This window comes from Macaca mulatta, chromosome 20, assembly GCF_049350105.2.
Source record: "Macaca mulatta isolate MMU2019108-1 chromosome 20, T2T-MMU8v2.0, whole genome shotgun sequence".
Lineage (NCBI taxonomy): Eukaryota > Metazoa > Chordata > Mammalia > Primates > Cercopithecidae > Macaca > Macaca mulatta.
The window spans coordinates 78,229,193-78,253,465 of record NC_133425.1 but is presented as its reverse complement, the minus strand read 5'-3'; the positions used below and the strand labels follow the sequence as shown (position 1 = coordinate 78,253,465).

The window sequence follows — 24,273 nt, the reverse complement described above, 5'->3', positions numbered from 1 at the left end:
TACAGATGGTAACACTGAGGTTATGAGTGTGAATTCTCTCACTCAAAGTCAGGAGTTGTATCTAAATTTTCTTAAAGATATTCTTTGCCTTGGTATCGTAAAACTAGAGTTGGCCTTAATATCAATATTAGTCATGAAGGGCTGGCCAACTCATGAAATATACCACCATATTGATGTATAATAGAAAGGGTATTAATTTATAATTATAAGATGCTTTTCACTACAGTGAGCATAGCAGGCTTGCTAATCAGGCACTGTTGGCCATTGATTTGGGCTATTACAGTAGCAGCTGGCCTTCTTCAATCAACGAAGCAAGTGTTATCCATAACCAGGATGGACCTGGCAAAGGTCCAAAAACAAAGCAATTTGCTACTTTCCATTTCCCTAAATCCATCACCAAAATAACAGAGCAAATGCTCCCATTCAAATCACTTTTATATGTGCTCAGTATGAATTAGATGAAGGCCCTTGGCAGGTGAAACGTTCAATATCCACATTAGTACCACCGATACATGAAGCAATCAACCCGGCTGGGTACCATGTAAGTGTAATGAGAGACATTCTAATAAGAAACGAGAAACGTTCAGACTCCTCAGCCAGGTACCTTGCTGAAAGCTGGTTTACGGGGTTAATAATTTGTTCAGGTGGGAGGAGCATGAGGACGCTGCACTTGAGAAGCAAAGGCCTCTTGTTGCAAAGTGGAAAATATATAGAGTGATACAAAGAGGCTGAAATATACACTGATCAGTAGCTATGATCAGTATGTATCATTTGCTCACATGGCTCAAAGTGAGGTTTGAGATAATATAAATATACATACTGATTACATATATATTACATATAATCTATTAATCTTGGCTAAGATTATATTATAGACTATCTATAATCTATTATATATTCATATATAATCAAAATGGATCTGTATATTATACATGATTGTACATACTGATTATAATATATAATAAATATATTTTATCATATATTTATATTGTATCTAAATATATTATATATTTATATACTATATTATATATTTGTATTGTATCTAAATATAGTCTATATTTTATAAAGATATATTCATATAAAATATAATCTATATATTATATAAATTTATACTATATTATATATTTATATTCATATAAAATATATAAATTATATATTATATATTTATATTCATATATATTTATATGCAATTTTTATATTATATAAATAAATATATTGTATATTCATATATGATCAGTATGTCTCTATATATTACATATAATAATGCATACTGGTTATATTATACATTATATAATTTATATTATATATTTGTATTATATATTCATATATCTATACATCAAATATATAATAGATATATTATGTATAAATATATATTACATATATAATATATAAAAATAGGCAATATGTTATATACTATGTTATAGAGTATATTTTAAATATTAATATAAATATAAAATACATTTAATAATTAAAATGTATATTTTATGTTTAATTTTTTTTTACATATATAGAAAAATATATATAATCAGTATGTATCAGTGCGTATCATTTGCTCACAAGGCTCAAAGTGAGGTTTGAGGGGCCATGGTCAGATGGCATCAATGGATAGAAATAAACACCATTTACTGAGCAGAGGCTGTGCCAGCCTCAGATTTTCCTACAGTGTTCCTTAAAAAAGAAACCTGAAGTGCAGAGAAGCTAAGGAGCTTCCTCCAGGTTACACAGCTAGTAAGTACTAGAGCTGGCATCCAAATCCAAGCATTCAGGTGCCAGAGCTGGGCATCTGCCTGCCACCAATACTATGAGGACCACAGCTGTGATATCCACAAGCATGGCCCCAGCCCGCTAAGCTCCAGGCAAGTCTTGCTTATCCCACCGGAATATGGAGCTGGTGGGGGCTGACCAGGAGAAGTTGGAACACACTGGAAATATACGTCGTGGATGTAGTTGGTGTCATGGTCATGGGGTAGGAGGGGATGGCAGCAGCAAACAGGGGGACTCAAAAAAATAGAAAGCCCTTGTCACCTCAGAAAAGGTGAGGATCCCATGCAACATTGAAAAGCCTGCCTGCTGTCTTTGAAAATGCTCAGTAAAATCAGTCCTGATCTACCTTTCAGTGTCTCAGTGTCAGACATGCAGGTGACACGTAGAAAGGCACAATTGCTGATGACAGGCTCGTCATGCTTTGGAATGGAAAAGATGGCAGTATCTGAATTTTCGTTCTCAACAACCTCCTGGAGATTTGTAAGTTCCCTGCCAACCGCGTCTGTCTCCCCACCCCCTGCCATTAGACCAACAACCATGCCCCAGGCTCCACTCAAATCTACCTAGTCGCTGAGAAAATCCTAACCAGGACAGGAAAGCTACCAGATGTCCCAACCCACAGGAGGGGTTCTGGAATAAATCTCCCTGTTCTCAACACCTGTGTGTTTAGAGTGTGTTTAGCGAGGGAATTCTTTCCTTTTTGTATGCCTCAAGTAACAGAGACAACCTTACTGAAATGCATCTGTGTGACTTTCTCTTCAGATTTTCCCAGGTGACCTTTCCTCTTTTTTGCTAGAGGCATTTTGCTGCCTTAGAGATGATTAGGAGTGAAAGATTCAACATTTAGTCTAAAGACTTTAGTAAAACAAAAATCTTGAAAGCCAGGGTTTACTGAGAGAGCAAAGGGCTTTCTAATTTGCAAAAAATTTACTGTAAGCCTCGGGTAGCGATAACTGAGAATTTCAGGCAAGGGGCATTCCCACCCCCACCCCGACACCTTTTCGGTCTAGGTGACACAGACTGGGGAATGCTACTGGAGAGGAGAGGGGTGTGACATTTCCTTGGGGCTCAGAGAGTCTGGCTTCCAAGGCTGATTCCACAGCCATCATGATACGAGAAGACTTTTCAAAGCTGCACATACGTATTTTCAAACATTTTACTATATCTTACTTTCTATTAGCTTAGCAGAATGAGAATATATATATATAGAGAGAGAGAGTGTGTGTGTATGTGTGTATATATGTGTGTGTGTCTATGTGTATGTACATATTTCCACCTTCCTCTCTCCTCAAGAATCATGACAGGGTTTGAGTGATAGAGGTTCAGGTCTTCCCTGGCCCCCAGGTTACGCTGGAAATTAAAAAAAAAAAAAATTAATAGAGGTGGCCGTGCGTAAAGCACGTAAGTTTAGGAGAGATTTGAGGAGCTCTTTCGACTGGAAAAGAGTTAGATTCTGGGGTATTTCTGCATGCTTTCTGGAATATTTACTGTGCATTTTCACATCATAAAGGCTGGAGAGGGCCTACAGTTTAAATTAAAAAACAAAACAGAATGTCCCAAACTTAACTTCAAAATATGTTTTCCCCCATTGCATTCCTATTACCACTCTGCACAATAGTGTTCCATAGACAGAAGTTTGGGAAATGCTAGTGTGGAACAAATGTGAACTACCATGTCCCGGGAATTCAGACCACCTATATCAACATGGCATAGTGCTTAAGACCAAGAACTGAGATCACCTGTGTGACTTAATTGTTCACAGAAACCTTTGTCCAGGAATTGTAAGGCTCTAACCCAGGAACAATTTCACTGCTTTGTTCAGAAAATCTATGCATATCACTTTATCTCGGACAACAGTCTCCTTACCTAGATAAATAGCTCATTTATCAAACAATAACCTACTTGTCAGACTTATTTCAATATACTCATCTTGCTATGTCTAACAATCTTAAATCAGGATGTCATGAATTTACCCGATACCAATCATCTTCCTAACTTAAATTACATGAGCCTATACCTTCCCTACAAGCCCTATAAATATCTATTCTGACTTCCATCTTCTGGAATGTTGCTGAGATTCTGTTAAGGTAGTCTTCTCCTTTGTGGAAGTGAGTTCTAATAAATGTAGTCTTGTTTTAACACCAGTTATCTGGTGATACTTTGAGAAGGTGTATTTACTGTATAGTATATGAGCTGTTTGGGTGCATGCTTGAAATGTGGGAGCCTAAATGAAACTTGAGGTAGTTTCCAGGTACATTTTTTCTATCGTCAGAGCTCAGCACTGCTCAACTCCTCCCCTTGTTTGGGCTACTGCTCCAAACTCAGTAACTGTTTGCCTCTGTAACTGGATGCCTCTGATTTTTGTTTGTTTGAAGTCCCTAGTTTAGGGAATGGGCTTCCAAACATGACACCTGTCTCCCAGACCACAAAGTGGGCTCTTCACCCAATGCCAGGCCAATCAGCTTCTCTACCAGGAGTTTGAATGAAAACATCCCAAACTGGAAGGTATTTGGAGTTAAGTTATTCGTATCTTAACACTAAATGTGTGGTCCACAGACCAATGCCCAACCTCTTGTTAGGGGCCCATGACGAGTACAGAAATTGAAAGCAGTATGACATAGTAACATTATACCTGTTCAATGTATTTTTTTGAAAGCTTACTTTTTATGTCTTTGGATTTATTTAATTTTATAAAACTTGATTTTCATCATATTACTAAGAAAAAAATGTTCAAAAGTTGAAAATAAGACAAAAATGTGGGTTGCATGTTCTTTCAGTGTCATATACAGGCATTAACTTGTCAAGTCAAAGTTTATTTAATTATCTAGAAAAATGTATTGTTCACCTCATTGTTCACTACTCATTGATGGTTTCAGGCTTAATAACATGACGTGTTAATTCATAGATTTCTGTCTAGCAGAGATGCAAGTAATAATGGGTAGAAAAGATAACCACAGAGGTTGCAGTTTTTTGTCCTGTAGGACATCAGATGGTTTAGCTGTGTCCCCACCCAAATCTCATCTTGAATTGTAACTCCCACTATTCACATATCATGGGAGGAACCAGTGGGAGGCCATGGGAATTATAGGGGTGGGTCTTTCCTGCACTATTCTCATGATAGTGAATGAGTCCCATGAGAGCTGATGGTTGTAAAAAGAGGAGTTCCCCTGCACAAATTCTCTTTTTGCCACCATCCACATAAGATGTAACTTGCTCCTCCATGACTTTCACCTTCCACCATGATTGTGAGGCCTCCCCAGCCATGCGGAACTGTAAGTCCAATAAACCTTTCTTTTGTAAATTGCCCAGTCTCAGGTATGTCTTTATCAGCAGTGTGAAAACAGACTAATAAAGGACATTAACCAGCTTCGTATGTAACTTAGCAAACTTATTCTAACACTCCTTTACTATTAGATTGCATGCAAATAGCAATCATAATTATCATTTTACTGGTCCCCTTTTGAATCGTTGAGATAGATAAAATCTTTGATGTGTTCACTTTAGATATGAATGTGAGTCATGTTTTAAACTTTTTGAAAACTATATTTGACATTTTTCCTTTTTTTAACAAAAGTATGTTAGTCTGTGACACATTAAAAGAAAACAAAATGAAACAAATATCGTCATTCACTGTAAAAGTTTGAAAAGCACTGTCCTAATTCTATGAGTTCCCATTGCTTATGCCTGTGGAACTTCTCTAGTTTCTGTCCTTTCTGAGACCTTGTCATTCAGGTCTTTGGATGAACCTGTGACTATGCAACTTCCTTCTATTTTAATTAAGTATCTTTCTTTAAAGTCTTTAGTTAGTCAGGATTTATCAGAATTCTAACTAAGTCATCATATTGTAATTATAGCCAACAAAACGCTTTTCAACAGATAACAATCCAACCTCTGCTTTGGTACAGAAGGGCATATACCTAACACTAAAATGTCCTGATCAAAACTGCACATGATGAAAACAAAGTCTGAGAGCATCCAAAAGCAAAGCAGGCAACTTTCATCATAAACAAAAACTTTGTGACACTTCCAGCTTTGGCCTCACTCATTCTAGAACTACCTTGGTCATGTCCCCAAAATGAACAAAACCTTGGAAGCATAATCAAAGCTGTCATGTGCAAGACTCCAGGCCTTTCTTTGGGAGCTGTAGCTTCTCTCTCCCTCTTGAATATGGTCAAAAGCCCGGTCCTAGCCCATGACCTCCATGTGATTACCTGGCCACACAACCCCATGAGGATCCATCTGGCAATCCCAGTTGCCCTCTAAGTTCAGTCCTCCCTATTCTTATTCTCTTTTCCCTCTTCAGTATCTAGAATTTGATGCTGAGTTCCTTCCTTAGCATAATTTATCTCCACTTACTCTCACTCTGTTTTCAATTCAACAGACTTTCTTCCATGGAAAAATGCAGTGCTAACCAAATTCCGGGGAGGTTTTGACTCATATTTTGAACTGTTTTTCAAACAGTACTTATTTCTTTTATGTTATTCAGAATCAATGTTTCCTCATTTGGAATCCCCCCTTCCTCTATGGAATTTAATGTATACATATGAAAATTAAAACCAGTTTTAGCTAAATATAGATCCTCTGGGAGGTCTTCAGAATCAGCTGACAGGCACAGTTAAGAGGAGCCTGGATCGCTGACAACCATTTTGGCTTCAAATGGAAAAGAAATAAGCTGGTGCAGCACTTGGCCACTTCTCAGGGGTGGCCTGCCAAGACATCATTTACCAAGGTGTTCACAAGTAGTAGAGGGGTTGAGGGGTAGGCTGAGCCACCACACTCTGCTGCCCCCAGAAGTGGCCGGGATGTAAAGAGCCCAACTTAACGTCTTAGCACGACTAAGGTCTGCAACTTTTCAAGGGAATGTTCTAAGGACTGCAATCTGCAGTTCTGAAATCCAAGAGACTCAGCACACCAAACATGTTTTTATAACTCATTTGGCAGCAAAACCCAACCTGAACTGACATGATGTTATTTGTGGTCCTTATTTATCCTACTGAGGGTAAACATTCGTATGTTTTACTACTGAAATGCAAATCTTTTTTATTACAGGGTGCTGCCCCAGACCCCGCTGGTAGAATTGTGTAATATACAATGCGAGCATCTTATTATCTTTCTAAATTCCAGAACACATCTGGACCTAAAATTGGGAGAACTAATTTCTCAAATATTTTTCATAGAGCATATTTTTAACATTTAGCTCAAAGAGACCAAGCATGAGTGAGAAGTGGTGGGGGGTGGGGCAAAGCATGTATCCCTAGAATATAAAAATGCTTAAAAGAGAGTCTCAGAGCAAGTAGGAAGAAAATATGCTGTCTTTCAGGGGAGCCAAGCTACATTGAAAACTTCATGGGTCATCTTTGGTGGGCATCCAGCACTACCCATTCAAACAGCATCATCTCACACAGATTTCCCACCCCAGCTTTATTCTTTTAAAGGATAAAACCAACCAACTTTTTAAAATAAAAATATTGCATGTAGCAGGCACTGCTCTCACCCCTTTGCGTGTGCTATCTTGTTTAATCCTTGAAATACTATCTCCATTTCACAGATGAGAAAAATTAGGAGCTGGAAGTTTGGGTAGCTTACAAACACCACCCATTATGAGTGACAGAGACAGGCAGCATTATAATCTAGGAGCCCACACTACTGTCTTGTAAAAATTTCAGGGACACTCCAGTCTGTTATAAGAGGCAATGACTAGACCGCTTTACTGTGAAAGGAAACTCTAACACCAGCTACAGCATTCCATATGGAAAGATCAAAGATCTTGGAGTCAGAAGATTGTAGCACCACTGACACTTTTTAGTGAGATCTTGGACTCTTTAGTCAACCTTTATACCCCTATCTGTAGAAGAGAGTTTATAATCCTATTTACAAGACATCTGAGATGATTAAATGTATCAAATTATAGCTCTCCTCCTGGATCACAGTATCTCAAACCGAAGAACCCACTCTCATCTTAGGGCTTTGGCACGAGTTACTCCCTCTACCTAAGTGTTTATACCATTGATTTTTACTTCACTGGATTCTTCTCATAGTTCAGGACTTGGATTCTTAGAAAAATCTTCTTTGACTACCCATTCTTCAGCAGTCATGCTGAAATCTCTATCATATGACCTCGCCTTATTTCCTTCATGGTACTTCTCATCATCTTGTCATGTGCCGTTTTCCTGTGTTCTCAAGGGTTTATTATATCATATTTGCCTTTTTCTCTCTCCAGTATAATGAAAGCTCCAGAGCAGGAGGAACATTTTTTATCTGATTCAAAGCTTTATCTCTTATACTTAGCACAGGGTCTGGCACAAACTAGGTGACCATTCAGTGTTTCTTCTACAGTTGGCTTAATGAGTGGTAGGGATTCGATATACATCTTTTCCTTTTCTATTCCCTATTTCTGTCTCCAGAAGGAGAATGAATTTGGTCAAATGCAAAAGTCCTTGGAGATATTTTGACTGGCAAGCATTTGTACCTCTTGCCCTTTTGCTCTCAAGCCAAAAAAAAATTCCATGAAAATTAAGGTGAAAAGAACAAACAGAGGGCACCTCTATTACTAGAATATGTGTAGATTTGATCTGTAACAGAATAATAAGAACTTCTGCTTCTCAGGCTATTTAAAGCTATGCTTAATCTTTCCCAATTTATATTTTGATGCCTTATTTATTAAGCAGCCTAGTTTATGTAGTTCTAATACCTTAAATTAGGAGATGCTCCTGTAACATCCGTATGTTCCTGTATTCTTAATTCCTTAAAGAAAAACAGGAATGAAACAGATTTATACCAGCTCCAGAACCATGTGAGTGAAGACACTCAACAGGTTGAAGAGCGAGGCCATATGGCAGCACTTAGAATTTGATAGTCTTAATTAAGCAATCTGCTCACCAGCATCACCAGCAAGAAACCTGGCGTGATGGCTGTCCTTATCCCCTGCCACCTAAAAAACATTTCCATTTGTGAGTATGCTGGGTTCTAAGAATTCTCAGGCATGGAGCACAGTCTGCAGTCATAGGATGTTAGTACTCAACAGGACCTTAGCGATAGAGCACAGTACCCTTAGAATGCACTGTCTGGCTTTCGCCAGCCCAGCATCATTTCCTTCCTTCAGGGAATTGCATGTCCATTTCCCCAGGCCTGGCTAACAGAAGTGCAGAATTTTCTTGTATATAATAACTGGCTTAGGGATAAGCACATGACCCAAGTTGGCCCAAGGATGGTTAGCCATGAGATATTTGCTGGAACACTGGGAAAACAGATGCTCTGGCTTTTTTAGCTAGAAGAATAAAAGACTGGAATTGCTGGTGGCCATCTTGGAGGGAAACCCTCCGAGAGTGAAGATTGAGACCAATATTATAGAAAGCAAAGCTGGGGGATGAAGGGTGATATTGAGGATATCATTAGAGCATCTAGATCCAAGTGTTTCCAAAGCCAGCTCACACTGTGAAATTTTCAATCATGTGAGCTGATAATTTTATATGTTTTTGCTGAGGCTAGTTGGAGTTGTGTTACTGTTGATTACAATCAAAATAGCCCAACTCATATACTCTCATTATACAAATAAGGAAACAGAGGTCCAGGGAGGAAAACTGTCATGCAAGTCAATGTTAGAGCTGGGAATAGACTTCAGTGATTCTGCTTCTCTTTTGGAAAACCTCTTTTAGATGTCTGCTAGTGTCAACCCTTGGGTCTCCCTGGGGCTCTCCTTTCACTTATTTCATGTTCAACAGCTCCCCAATTACACTCCCATCTCCCCTGTTCATCTCTCCTCTGATATAAATACAAACTGTCTCTATCTCAGGACTTCTGAAATGGCTCCATGGCAGCCTGGGCCATGCCCACTCATCCTTTTCACCTTCCTCCTACTCTGAACTTCCAAGAAAGCCAGCCACACTGTCTGACCACATGGTACCCTTTTCGTACATTACCTGTATCAACAATTCAAAACACTGAAAACAGATTTCAAAGCCTTTGATCAACACCAGCCAGCCCATGTCCTGTCTGTCACCTCTTAGCACTGTCTTCTGCTTCCTTGATAGTGAATAGCAGGTATTGTCTACATTGTTATTGATATGATAGAAACAACATAGCATCAAAAACATCAAGATGGTTTTGTCTTCTATGGAACATCATTTGACTCCATGCACAGTCTTAGGAGTAATAGTGACTTCATGAAGGTGAATTTAGATGCCCATGTGGGACAGGCAGAATTAACTAGGAAGCCTACTGTGTATCAGAAAGATAAACATTGGAGGGCCATAGCAAGCTTTCAGCTACAATTATCCCTATGCTGTTTCCGACAGCTAATATTTCAGGTGCCATTATAGGTCAGCTACTATTCAAAACCCTTTATATAGATTAATATTTTAAAAAGTGATTTAAATCATTATGGGTACATAATAGTTGTATATTTTTACAGGGTAGCTATGATGTTTTGATACAGATATACAATGTGTAATAATCGAATCAGAGTAACTGCGTATTCACCACTTCAGACCTTTATCATTTCTTTGTGTTAGGGACATTCCAATTCCATCTTATTGGGTATTTAAAATATATAATAAATTATCAATTTTTATTATCCTGTTACGCTACACAATACTAGATGTTATTCATTCTAGCTGTATTTTTGTACCCATTAACCAACCCCACTTTATCCTCCCTCCCCATACCCTTCCAGCCCCTTACAACCATCATTCCACTGTATTTCCATGAGTTCATTTTTTTCTTAGCTCTCACATATGAGTGAGGAGATTCAATATTTGTCTTTGTGTGCCTGACTTATTTCATTCATTATAATGTCCTCCAGTTCCGTCCTTTTTTTTTTTTTTTTTTTTTTTTGCAAATTACAGTTCATTCTTTTTTTATGGCTACATAGTACTCTATTGTGTATATGTATCACATTTTCTTTATCCATTTGTCTGCCCATAGACCCTTAGGTTGCTTCCACATCTTGGCTATTGTGAATTGTGCTGCAATAAACATGGGAGTGCAGATAACTCTTTGATATACTGACTTCCTTTCTTTTAGATATATACCCAGCAGTGGGACTGTAGGGTCATATAATAGTTCTATTTTTAGTTTTTGGGGGCCCATCCATAGTGCTCTGCATAGTGGCTGAACTAATTTACATTCCCACCAACAGTGTATGAGGGTTTCCCTTTCTCCACACCCTCATCAGCACTCATTGTTGCCCGTCTTTTGGATAAAAGCCATTTTAACTGCAGTGAGAGAATATGTTTACATATATTTTATTTGCATTTCTCTGATGATTAGTGATGTTGGGCATTTTTTTTCACATCCTGTTAGCCATTTGTCTTCCTTTGAGACATGTCAATTCATATCTTTTGCCCATTTTTAAAGAAATTTTTTTCTATTGAGTTGTTTGACTTCCTCATATATTCTGGCTATTAATCCCTCATTAGACGGGTGGTTCTCAAATATTTTCTTCCATTCTGTGGGTTGTCTCTTCATTTTGATTGTTTGCTTTGCTGTGCAGGAACTTTTTAGCTTGGTATGATCCCATTTGCCCATTTTTGTTTTCATTTCCTGTAGTTTTCAGGTCTTAAGAAATCTTTGCCAAGACCAATGTCCTCGAGTATTTCCCCCAAAGTTTTCTTATAGTCGTTTCAGAGTTTCAATTCTTAGATTTAAGTCTTTAATTCATTTTGATTTGCTTTTTGTATATGGCAAGAGGTAGGGCTCTATTATCATTCTTCTGCATATGGATATCCAGTTTTCCCAGCAGCATTTATTGAAAAGACTGTTCTTTCCCCAAGGTATGTTCTCGGCACCTTTGTCAAACATGAGTTCACTGTAAATGTATAGATTTCTGGGTCTGCTATTTGGTTCCGTTGGTTGTGTGTCTGTTTTTATGCCAGTATCACACTGTTTTAGTTACTATAGCTTTGTAGTATAACTGGAAGTCAGATAACATGATACCTCTAATTTCGTTCTTTTTGCTCAAGGTGGCTTCTGCTGTTCTGGGTCTTTTGGGGCTCCATATAAATTTTAGAATTATTTTTTCTTTTTCTATAAAGAATTTCATTGGTATTTTAATAATGATAAAGTTACAGATCAAACTCCTTGTTCTACCCCTTCCCCACTTCTCACTACTATACTTGTGTTTAAAAAGAAAAAAAAAAAAAATTCCCCCTGAGCGCAGTGGCTCATGTCTAACCCAGCACTTTGGGAGGTTGAGTTAGGAAGATCATTTGAGGCCAGGAGTTCAAGACCAGCCTGGCCAACATGGCAAAACTCTGCTCTATTAAAATTATAAATATTAGCCAGGCGTGGTGGTACACTCCTGTAGTTCCAGCTACTCAGAAGGCTGAGGCATGAGAATAGCTTGAACCCAGGACGCAGAGGTTGCAGTGTGTTGAGATTGTGGCACTGCACTCCAGCCTGGGCAACAGGGAGAGACTCCATCTCAAATAACAACAATAATAATAATAATTATTATTATACAATATTATAGTTATCATGCATAGATTAATATTTAGTCGTCAAAATAAACTGTTGAGATTGCTGCCATTATAATATTAATTTTCCAGATGAGAAAATAAAACCATAGGGAGTTTTTCTGTTTTGTTTTTCCCAACTTGCCAAAGTTACTTAGTCAGTAAAGGATCACCCTTAGATTTGAACCCAGGCAGCCGACCTCTGGGGTCTATGCTCTGAAGACGCAACACTGCCCAGAAATGGGGCAATTTCTAAAGGTTAAATTCTAAATGTTAATAACAAATTCCTTTTATCAAACACCTCAAATTCACACACTGAGCGACCAAACAGGACATACCTATGAGGCAAATTTAGCCCAAGGGCTGACAGTGTGATACCTCTGGTCTATTTATTTCTTCCATTCTACTGTTAAGAAAACTTAGGCCAAGGGAACTCCACCTGTGTTCATGTTCCTCATCTAGGAAGGCCTTCTCACTCTGTTACTTCTTGTGTTTCCCATTGTTTAAAGAACAAGTTAGGATCCAAGTCCAATGGAAGGATCTCTAAACATTTTGTTATATCTGTCTTTGATGTGTACATATGTTCATTTCTTATCCTACAGCATTTTATTATAATATTTCACACTTGTTAGGTAGGTAGGATAATGCATTTATGAGGTTCCTAATCATTATTATTGACTTATTACTAGATTGTTACAAATAAATTGGTAGGAGGGAAGGGAAAACCCGTAAAAGCATTACATTTCTATGGAGCTCTGTTTAAATATAGGAAAAACTCTTATTAATGTAAATAGGAGTCCACATTCTGACCTGATGTAACGTCAACTTCATAATGATAGAATGAATTAGGCAATACCAGAATAATTTTCCTTGGCACATTACAACAGATTAAAACAAATATACTACTTGAAACCACAACCTTGTCCAGCTCTGTCCAAACTGCAGTGCAGGTGACATTATATAACCTCACTAATCAATTAATCAGTCTCCCAACCTGAAAGTAAATAGAAGCTTATATGAAGTATGAAAAGGATGTGTGAAGAATGACCAGAAAATGTAAACAGAATTATCATTATTATTTTTAAAAATCACAAAAAATGAAAGCAAAACTAAAAGAACCTAGGAAGTTCTCAAGATAGAGAATGTAGACAGATAAAAGCCTAAGTCAGCTTGAACTCAGGAAATAGGCATTTCTCCACCTGTGAGGTTGGAAAGTTCATCCATTTATTACTATCCAAATGAAATCTTTTCAGCAGGGTCAAAAGAGCCTTTGTTTTGACATTTAATTCACTGACGATGTATTTCCTCCCTTAGGATGCAAAACACCTCTCACATGCTTTTTCATTAATTGCCTTCATTTTTCAAGTTCCTTGCTTGATTTATAGTCAATTAAAAGCACCCTCAAAAGCCATGACTCATGTGTGTTAAGTACAAATATGATTAATGTGATTCCACACACTCCATGGAGGACCTGGTTGCTAACCAAGGTCAGTGTCATGGTGGCATGACCAAGCAACGTCTTGGTGAAAGAAATTCACAGAGAGGGTGGAAAGCCAGGAGTGAAGGGTCATGGACAATCTGGCCCTGGGTGCATCCAAAATAGAAAAAGCTAATTCTTCCATAATACAGAGAAAGTATGAGCTTGGCTATGAAAAGCAACAAATATGCAGCAGCAGCAGTTCTCTCTATCTCATCCAGGTTGATAAAAGTGATGGGAAAATAAAGTGGCAAATGTCCTTGATGTATCACCACCAACATCAAAAAAACTAAGAGACACCAGGCCAGAGAGCCTTGGATAAAAGCCAGGGCCCTAAAATCCTGGGTTCAAATTTCGACACCACCAATTATAAGCAGTATGATCTCAGGTTCATTGTTTCACCTAGCTTAGCCTTAAATGTCCTCACCCATAAAATGAGCAGATGAGAGTACCTTACCCCTAAGAGCTGTTGTGAGGTTCAGGGTGACCCTCAACACACTAGGGAGCACACAGTAAATGTCTGTTATCAGGGCCAGGGAGGCCATACTGGCCCACACTCACAGAAGCTTGCATGCCAACATATGTTCCTAATACGGTTAGGCTTTGTGGCCCTACCCAAATTTCACCTTGAATTGTCATCCCCATAATTCCCATAATACCCACATGTCAAGGGAGAGATCAGGGGGAGGTCATTGAATCATGGAGGTGCTTTTCTCCATGCCATTCTCATGATAGTGAGTTCTCACGAGAACTGATGGTTTTATAAAGGGCTCTTCCCCCTTATCTCGGTACTTCTCCTTCCTGCTTCCTTGTGAAGAAGGTGCCTTGCTTTCTCTTTGCCTTCCATCATGACTGTAAGTTTTCTAAGGCCTCCCCAGCCATGCTGACCTGTGAGTAAATTGAACCTCTTCTTTTTACAAATTACCCAATCTCAGGCAGTTCTTTATAGCAGTATGAAAACAGACTAATCCGAAACCAGTCTGGCCAGCACGGTTAAACCCTCTCTGTACTAAAAATACAAAAATGTAGCCGGGCATGGTGGTGCATGCCTGTAGTTCCAACTACTCAGGAAGCTGAGGCAGGAGAATCACTTGAACCAAGGAGGCAGAGGTTGCAGTGAGCTGAGATTGAGCCACTGCACTCCAGCCTGGGCAAAAAAGTGAGACTCCATCTCAAAAAAAAAAAAAAAAAAAAAGAAAAAAAGAAAAAAGAAAAAGAAAAAGAAAAAAAAACAGAGTAATACAGTAAATTGGTACCAGTAGAGTGGGGTGCTGCTATAAGGATACCCAAAAATGAGGAAGCAACTTTGGAACTGGGTAACAGGCAGGGTTGGGAACAGTTTGGAGGACTCAGAGGAGGACAGGAAGATGTGGGAAAGTTTGGAACTTCCCAGAGACTTGTAAAATGGCTTTGACCAAAATGCTGATAGTAATATGGACAATGAAGTCCAGGCTGATGTGATATCAAATGGAGATGAGGAACTTGTTGGCAACTGGAATAAAGGTGATTCCTCCTGTACTTTAGCAAAGAGACTGGCAGCATCTTGCCCCTGTCCTAGAGATCTGCACAATTTTGAACTTGAGAGAGGTGATTTAGGGTATCTGGCAGAAGAAATTTCTAAGCAGAAAAGCGTTCAAGCATGACATGGGTGCTCTGAAAAGCATTCAGCTTAATGTATTCACAAAGAGATGATTTGAAATTAGAACTTATGTTTAAAAGGGAAGCACACATAAAAGTTTGGAAAATTTGCAGCCTGAAGATGGAAAAGAAAAGAAAAAAACATTTTCTGGGGACAAATTCAAGCCAGCTACAGAAATTTGCAGAAGTAACAAGGAGCCAAATGTTAATCACCAAGTCAATGGTGCAGCAGGGGTAGTGGGTAAGAGGGAGATGTGTCCAGGGCATATCAGAGGTCTTCAAGGCAGCCCCTCCCATCACAGGCCCTGAGGCCTAGGAAGAAAAAATGGTCTCATAGGCCAGGTCCAGGGCCTTGCTGCTTTGTGCCATCTCAGGACTTGGTGCCCTGCATTTCAGCCATGGCTAACAGGGGCCAAAATACAGTTCAGGCTATTGTTTCAGAGGGTGCAAGCCCCAAGCTTTGGCATATTACACGTGGTGTTGGCCCTGCAGGTGCACAGAAGTCAAGAATTGAGATGTGGGAACTTCCGCCTAGATTTCAGAGGCTGTATGGAAACATCTGGATGTCCAGGCAGAAGTTTGTTGCAGGGGCAGAACCCTCATAAAGAATTTCTGCTAAAGCAGTGCAGAAAGGAAATGTGGGGTTGAAACACCCACACAGAGTCCCCACTGGGGCACTGACTAGTGGAGCTGTGAGAGACAGCCACCATCCTCCAGACCCAAGAATGGTAGATCCACTGACAGCTTGCACTGTTCTCCTGGAAAACCTACAGACACTCAATGCCAGCCTGTGAAAGCAGCTGAGAGTGGAGCTGTACCCCACAAAGCCATGGAGAACCCAACTCTTACACCAGTGTGACCTGGATGTGAGACATGGAGTCAAAGAAGATCATTTCAAAGCTTTAAGATTTGTCTGCCCTGCTGGATTTTGGACTTGCATGGGGCCAGTAGACCCTTTGTTTTGGCCAATTTTTCCCACTTGGAGTGAGTGTATTTACCCAAAGCCTGTACCTCCATTGTATCCAGGAAGCAGCTAACTTGCTTTTGATTTTACAGGCTTGTAGGTGGAAGGGACTTGCCTTGTCTCAGTTGAGACTTTGTACTTGGACTTTTGGGTTAATTCTGGAATGAATTAAGACTTTAAGGAACTGTTGAGAATGTGTGATTAGTTTTGAAATGTGAAGGGGACATGAGATTTGGGAGGAACCAGGGGCGGAATAACATGGTCTGGCTCTGTATCACAACCCAAACCAAATCTGGAATTGTGATCCCCATGATTCCCATATTCCTCATGTTTCAAGGGAGAGACCAGCTGGAGGTAACTGAATTATGGTGGCAGTTTTCTCTATGCTGTTCTCATTATCGTGAGTGAGTTCTCTTGAGAAGTGGTGGTTTTATAAGGGGCTCTTCCCCTTATCTCAGCACTTCTCTTTCCTGCCACCTTGTGAAGAAGGTGCCTTGCTTCCTCTTCACCTTCTACCATGATTGTAAGTTTCCTGAGGCCTTCCCTCAGCCATGCTGAATTGTCAATTAAAGAGTCAATTAAACCTCTTTCCTTTATAAATTACCCAATCTCAGGCAGTTGTTTATGGCAGTATGAAAATAGGCTAATACATTTCCTAACATGCATATGCTTGTCACATTATCTAGAAACACTCACTCTCTTTTGTCAACATGGACAGGAGTCCCTTCATGAAAATGTCGCCTAAGAACTACCCCTGCCTTTTCAGAAACATTAGCATATTAAAACTTCAGGAAAGTATCAGAAAAGTCAAGAGCAAAAAGGGTGACGTCAACCTAATCCCTTAGATCCATCGTTTCCACAAAAGTGAAGTAAATAAGAATATTCGGTGCATTTTTCACAAAGCAAAATTTACTCAAAGAACTGACTTTTCTTCTGTAACTAGTCTTTACTCCTTTTATGTTTGTTTTTGATGCCAAGTAACCTTTTAAAAGAAAAGCCTGGCAAAAGTAAATGGCGGTAGTGTTTTTCCCTCTCTTCATTTACTTACTTTTAAAAAATTCATACCCAGTCTTAGCAAATTTTTTTAAATACACTCTCATCAATCTAGGATTTAAAAAATACTGGTCCATGAAGTTCAAATCCCTAGAATCATTGCTTTAGTCGCTTCTTCATCTCTTTGTATTTTTAATGGCCAACATGATTTTTCTTCTTAAAGCCAATTTCAGATGGCCATTATAAGAAAAGTGGATCTAGCTGAGGTCTATGCATGAAAGTAATAATAATAATAGTAACAGCAATAATAATAATGGCAATAATAATAGCAGCTTCCATTTATTTGTGACTATGTTTTAGGCATGTTTTCCATCAGTAGATGCATTAGCTCTAGAAGCAGGGACTGCCATTATTCTTCTTACAGAGATGAGATAATTCAAACTTGGAGGATTTGAATAACTCACTCATGGTCACAGAGCTAATAGATGACTGTGTGCACATTTGAATTCTAGTCGATATGAGTTTAAAACTGTGTGATCTTAACCACAGTATTGTAAACATTTGGAGGAAACAACTGGAGTCCATCTTTACTAGAACCACAAGTAGGTGCGGTCTCTCCCCTAGTGTTTCTAAGACGGCACAAAGCGAGGGGCTTATAGTGTTTCTAAGAAGCTAATTCTGTTCAGTGGGAAGATTTCTCTACTAAGGAAAGCAGGACATAGTCGCAGGTGCACGACCTTGCTCTTCTGCTTAAACTGACTAACTTCATCTTATGTAGGCCCTGGTTACTCTGAGACAGCTGGCTCCTTTGTGGTCCATTTCTGTCTCTATTTATGTCTCTTTCTGATATAGGCAACATCATTTTGTTAGGATCTTTGTAGAGACTGTCATCCTGCACATCAATTCCCATGTGTTCTTCTTGTTTGCCAGACTCCTTTGCAATTAGGTTGGCAACATGAATAGATCTTATAACAGAATGTGAGCAGAAATGATACATGCGACTTTGGGGCTGAGGTAGTTAAACACATGTAGTGATCTCTTCATAGTCTTTCTTATTCCCCTGTCTGCCAGCTCAGTAACAAAAGCTGGAAGCTACAAGGTGGCAGGACCAAGCTGGAAGTAGCCTCAGCCATCAGGTTCTTGCATGGAGGGCAACTACTGGGAGGAGAGTTACCCAGGAGACCAGCCCGACTGCATCTGCATGATCTAAGTGAGAAACAAACTTTCATTGTGTTAAGTCACTGGGGTTGTTTGACACCATGGCCTAGCCTAGCCTGCTCTGGTTAATGTAAGTTCTTTACTAAACATGTGATGCAAGTTGTATTGTAGGTAAACTTAGATGCTGCAATTTTTCTCTGTATCTATATGTCTGTGTTTGCATATGGGTAGCCTAAGAGGAGTGATCCATAAAGAATTAACAGGGTAAAAAAAAGTACAGTTCTAATGGTGGCTATGTGGCCAATGAGGGTCTCCTTTCCGGACACCAAAGACTGGACTCATCCCCTACTAATAGAGGCTGGAGGTCAAAGGTATGGTTTCTCCTAATGAGCTCAATGACCACACATTTTTATATTTGCTGAAAAAATCTGTCTGAGCTGATGGTAGCAAAGCAGACTATTCTGTTTTATAATTTTGCAGAACATAGGATAGTCAGATTTTATCACTTGGTATCTTCCCATCCCAGCTGGGTGGCTGGTCAGTTGCCCAAGACAGCTATTCTTCTAAGACTGGGGATCTTCTGTTCTGTGTGTCAGGATGGAACCAGGGTTGCTGTCCAATTCTGTAGCTCCCAGATCACACAATTGTCATGTTCGGGGAAAAGCAAGAGCTACCATGCTGGGCAATTTGAGGGAGTTGTGTGTGCCAGACCTCTAGAAAACCCCTCCCACAAACTTTTTACAGATTCCTTTCTGAATTCAAAAACCTTAAATGGATGCCTCCTTTCTGAGTTGTTGCCTTCTAAGCTGACTTCTCCTTTCTTTCTGTATTTCTCATTGAAAATGGGAAGGATCACATTTTCCCAGATAAACTTTCAAGAATGAGATAAAGCCAAGAAAGTTTTACGCAAGTTTTCATGAGTTGGGGGCTTTGCATCATTCTCTGAAAGATGCAGTGAAGAGCCCCCCTGGTTATGTTAGAAGAAATAGCCAAATGCTATGTTTTGATCCCAGCAGCTTGTTGAAAAATGGCTTTTTTAAGACGAAAGCAAGTCTAGTTAGTGGAAAGGAGAGTAGAATAAAGAGTGATTCAGATGTGAAGGAAATAAAAGGCTTTAGAACAACTGAGAGAAAGATGTATCAGAGATAACAGTGAATAAAATATTAGGGAACTAAAAGGAGTGGAGGTGACCATTAGTAACAGTTAAAGTAGAAAAAGATAAGTCATTGGAAATTGAGGAGGAAGATGAAAAAGGATAAAAGGAAATATTACTGTCTGAACAAAGATAGCAGGAAGCCATCCACAGAATAAACACTCCCCATAACCTGCTAAAAGCTGAACACAGAATTGGATGAATACAAGTCTAAGGTAGGGGTAGATATACTATGTCTGTCAGGCAAAGAGACAGCACTTTCAGACAACTTTAAAGAAGAGTGAAGAGTGTAGACATCAATTGATTGGTTATGCTGTGTTTACCCCCTCTGCAACACAAAAGTTCACAATGATTGGTAACTAAAGCTCTTAAATATTGCAAAGATAAAGGAAAAATGTAAAGTGCAAATGTCATGAGTAGGGCACAAGATGATGTTACTAATCTAGTTTCCTTATTGTGTACAACACTGGCCTATATTTAGACGAGACTAAAATATCCCTAACCATTTCCTGGATCTTTGGTATACAATGATTCAGGAAATGGAATCTATGCATTTTAAATTTTCTGGTTCTACTTGGTTCTTTTCATTTTTCATTCAGATTTAGCCTTGTGCCAGTAGAGTCTTCAATTTGATAGCACACATCACTCATTGGTTTCTTGATTAATCACATTTTTCAGAGACAGAAGGTTTTTGTTTTGCATTATAAGACACACACGAAATAAACTGAGAATGAGAGAGACAGAGGGGAGAGCGAGACTGGCTGAAAATATTGGTCAGTTAGGTATAAAAGTTTATTCAATATTTGGGGCTTTTTACCTCTACTTGCAAGTGGAAGAAAGCAAAGCACTGCTACCACTTCTGGAAACCCAGATTTTCCTAAACTATTTTCAATAGGCATTCTCAAGTCTATGACAATTTTCTTCCTCATTTAGGCACAATTAACCTTATCTGCAGGCTCTATACTCATAATGTGTTCATTGCTTTGAGATGAACTTGAAAGTACCTAACCATATCTGCTTTGTATTTGTTTTTTTACTCTAGTAATATACATGGACATACGGTTTCACTGAGAGGGGCTACTCAAATTTTGCTTACTCAACAACTCATACACAAGCATAAAAATTTAAGTGTTCTCAATTCTCGTGTCACTGACTTTTTTCTGAACGTGTTATCATTCATAATCAACCTAGTCCCATTTAGCATTTACTAGCTTACCCAGAACCAATAACCATAACCCACTTAATTACTTAGGGGATTAAAGCATGCGCGCACACACACACATACACACACACGCACACACACACAACTGTGATACTGGAATGTACAGTATGGCCTACTTTAAATTAAAAAGATCCCCCATAGTATGATTGTTTCCAGCTTCTCAGCAGCAAATTAAAAGCTGTTTGGTATCCTGAAGATTACAGAAGCAATCACATTTATAGGTCTACTTTGCATACCAACTCTATTAATTTCCATACTCAGGGTGGCTTCGCATTTCCAAGCATGTTAACGTAGATGCCATTTGGGATAATCACTTAGAAAAAAAAAATAAAAGGAAGATACAGGAAGAGAGGAGAGGAGAGCCAGAAAAATGGTTCTCACAAATCAAGTTCTGTTGAAATATATTGATTCTGATAAATACAAAAATGAAAAGACAAATGAGGGTTCCTGATGGCCAGACCCAGGAGTCATACTCAGAGATCAAATTAGCAGGAAATCACATATTGGAATTCACTTATTGTGCCAGCCCTGCACCTTGTCATTACAGACTCTAATTATTGAAACGATTTCATTGGCGTCATTTCATCAGGAGGTGCACAGGCTTCACCTTGGACAGCTCCCTTGATGCTCAACAGCACGTCTTCATTAATGTGTTCCTTTAGACTCCTCCAGTGTGTCCCAGCCTCACAGAATAATCCAGTCCAGTGTGCCTTTGTTTTTTCTTTCCTTTAAACTTGTTAGCCACATACCATAGGACTGAAGGAACTTCGCTAGTGTCAAAGGCAAACCTGAGACCACAAGGGCCAATGTGGAATCACCTTCCTTGCAAAGACCTTGGAGCATCTGATCAGCTTATTTTATTTTATTTTATTTTTTTGAGACACAGTCTCGCTCTGTCACCCAGGTTGGAGTGCAATGGTGCGATCTCGGCTCATTGCAGCCTCCACCTCCTGGGTTCGAGCGAGTCTCCTGCCTCAGCCTCCCGAGTAGCTGGGACTACAGGTGTGTGCCACCATGCCCAGCTAAGTTTTGTATTTTTAGTAGAGATGGGGTTTCACCAGGTTGCCCAGACTGGTCTTGAACTCCTGGCCTCAAGCCATCCATCCTCCTTGGCCTCCCAAAGTGGTGAGATGACAGGCGTGAGCCATCATGCCTGGCTGCATCTGATCAGTTTAGATCAATTGTTTCCATATTCTTCATTTCCAACTGTTAAGCAAGGTACTCAAGAGCCTACAATTAAATGGTTATTTGTCTACCATCAATTTTAAATTCCATTGTACTAACACTGTACTTGTTATGCATTTAGCAATGTACCCTAACACTTCTTAAAGATAAAACAATATAATATTGACATTAAAAATAGAAAGAGATCATAACCACAGATATAAGGGAGGCATATTGTAAATAAATCAATAGGAATTTGGGAGGATTTGAGTTTAATCCACAGAATAATCAGTAGAGGTTTTGAATCTTTCTAAAGACCATCTTGTTAGCCTTAAGAATAAGAGTTTTTGATTCCTATGTCTAAAAATTCCCGGAAGCCAATGTCATACTCTCACCATTATTTTGATCTAATGCCATGTATGAGAAACTACAGGTAGAACAGCAATCTGCAAGAAGGCAATGATTTTGCTCTTGGGGGTCTGCCCAGGGGAAATGAATTTCATTTCCTTTGCACAGTGTAGAACTCTCATTGGAGGCTGACAGCTCCCTTTTCTGAGAGCAGTCTGCAAATACCCACTGATGATAAAATACTAAAAAGAGATGCACATCACTCTATCAACCTCTAAGTTGACCAGCCCCTAATTCAAGAATTTCCATCTTGGGTCAAGCAGTGACATATGAAAAATAATCAGAAAACATTTAGTTTAGGAAATACCACATCCTGAGACACAGTCATAAACATTAGCAAATTCAAATAAGAGCAGAGTCTAAAAGCATCTTCGAGTGACATTGCTTACAGTTTAGAATTGACTGGTCCTCAATGAATTCAGCTGGCTGATTGATATGGAACACTTTCTGCTGAAATCCAGGAGTGCAGTCCAAATCTTCTGCAGATGTTAGCAGCAGCACCTGAGAAAACCGAAGCCATCAATATTTTAATAGCGGCTTATGTGTTTGCCCTGCTAACTTTCACCAAATCTGCAACTTTTAGAAATAAGCTGAGGTTTCCATTTCATTTCCCAAATGAAGAGGTAAGTTGATACTTTTCCAGTGGCTGCCAACAATTCTTTCTGGCACTGAGATCTGGAGAACACGCAAATGGAACAGCTGCTGCAGTTTCCATTAAGTTGCAGTTAAAGAAATAACTTCGTCAGATTTTTACACCTGCTAAGATTCTCACCATGGTTTCCATGTGTGAAATTTTATTACAGAAACTGTCAATTTTCCATGATGCCTAAGCTAAAACCAACTTCATTTTTATACAAGCAAAGAAGCATTGTCATCTATGAAGAGGAGGAAAGAGAAAATGTAACTATTCTGTTGGAATTTACCTCTAAAAGGAATCCAGGGCCTGTTAAGCCTTCACTGTGGCCCAATACTGGTGACCATGAGCCACTGGTGGCTACTCAGTACTTTAAAGGTCATAGGTCTGAAATTGACATGTTGTAAGTATAAGATACAAATTGGATTTTGATGCCTAAATAAGGAAAAGAATGTAAAATAGTCAATAATTTTATATTAATCACATATTGAAATGACAATATTTTACATATGAAGCTAAATATATGTTATTAAAATTAATGTCATCAGTTTCTTATTCCTTTTGTAAACTTGGCTACTATAAAACTTAAAATTTACAATTGCTTTCAAAGGCACAATTTTGTCTTTGCAGATGCTTGAGACACTTCATCCAATGGTCAAAAAATTAGGTTACATGATTTGGAACATAATGTATGGAATGTAAGTGACTCTCTCCTGGGCAAGGTGTAACTTAGTGAAATAAGAAATGGTCTTAAGGTTTAGTACGCAAAGGCTACAACCCCATAAAAACAGGGATTACCTCCCCACCACAACCAACCACCAGTTCTACTGAGCACCTACCACACATCCAGGGACAGAGAAGAGGCTCCATAACACTTAAATGAAAGCTACCATTTTTGAGCCCTTATTATTTGGTAATTACTGTGTTAAACTCACCATATACATCATCTAATTTAATCTCCACAGCAGGCCTATGAAATGTGTATTGTTATAAGGTATATTTTATAGAAGATGAATCCAAAATTCTAGAAAGGTTAATAAGCTTGCCTAAGATCATACGGTTAGAATGGGTGCAGCCAGCATCTGACTCTAGGCTCAAGTGTCCTGAAAGGCACTCTGTCAGAGCCCTACCCATTCCCCTCAGACCTTCTGTGTCAATGTGCAAGACTTTGCATTTTTTTTTTCTTCATCTGAGATATGTCTCTAAAGCTTGTGGAAGGGTATTTTATCTGTACATAGTGCCAGAAA

General features: G+C 39.0%; 1 protein-coding gene across 12 annotated transcripts in view; it reads right to left on the bottom strand.

The window, feature by feature from the left end:
• Positions 1-24,273, bottom strand: part of CDH13 (cadherin 13) — a 1,167,676-nt gene that overhangs the window by 911,223 nt on the left and 232,180 nt on the right. For all 12 annotated transcript variants that reach the window (XM_077984054.1, XM_077984047.1, XM_077984053.1 and 9 more), the window contains 1 exon segment: positions 22,782-22,893. Coding sequence is in view for 7 of the 12 variants with exons in the window: in XM_077984047.1 (XP_077840173.1) it covers positions 22,782-22,893 (112 nt within the window). In the remaining 5 variants the exon portion in view is untranslated.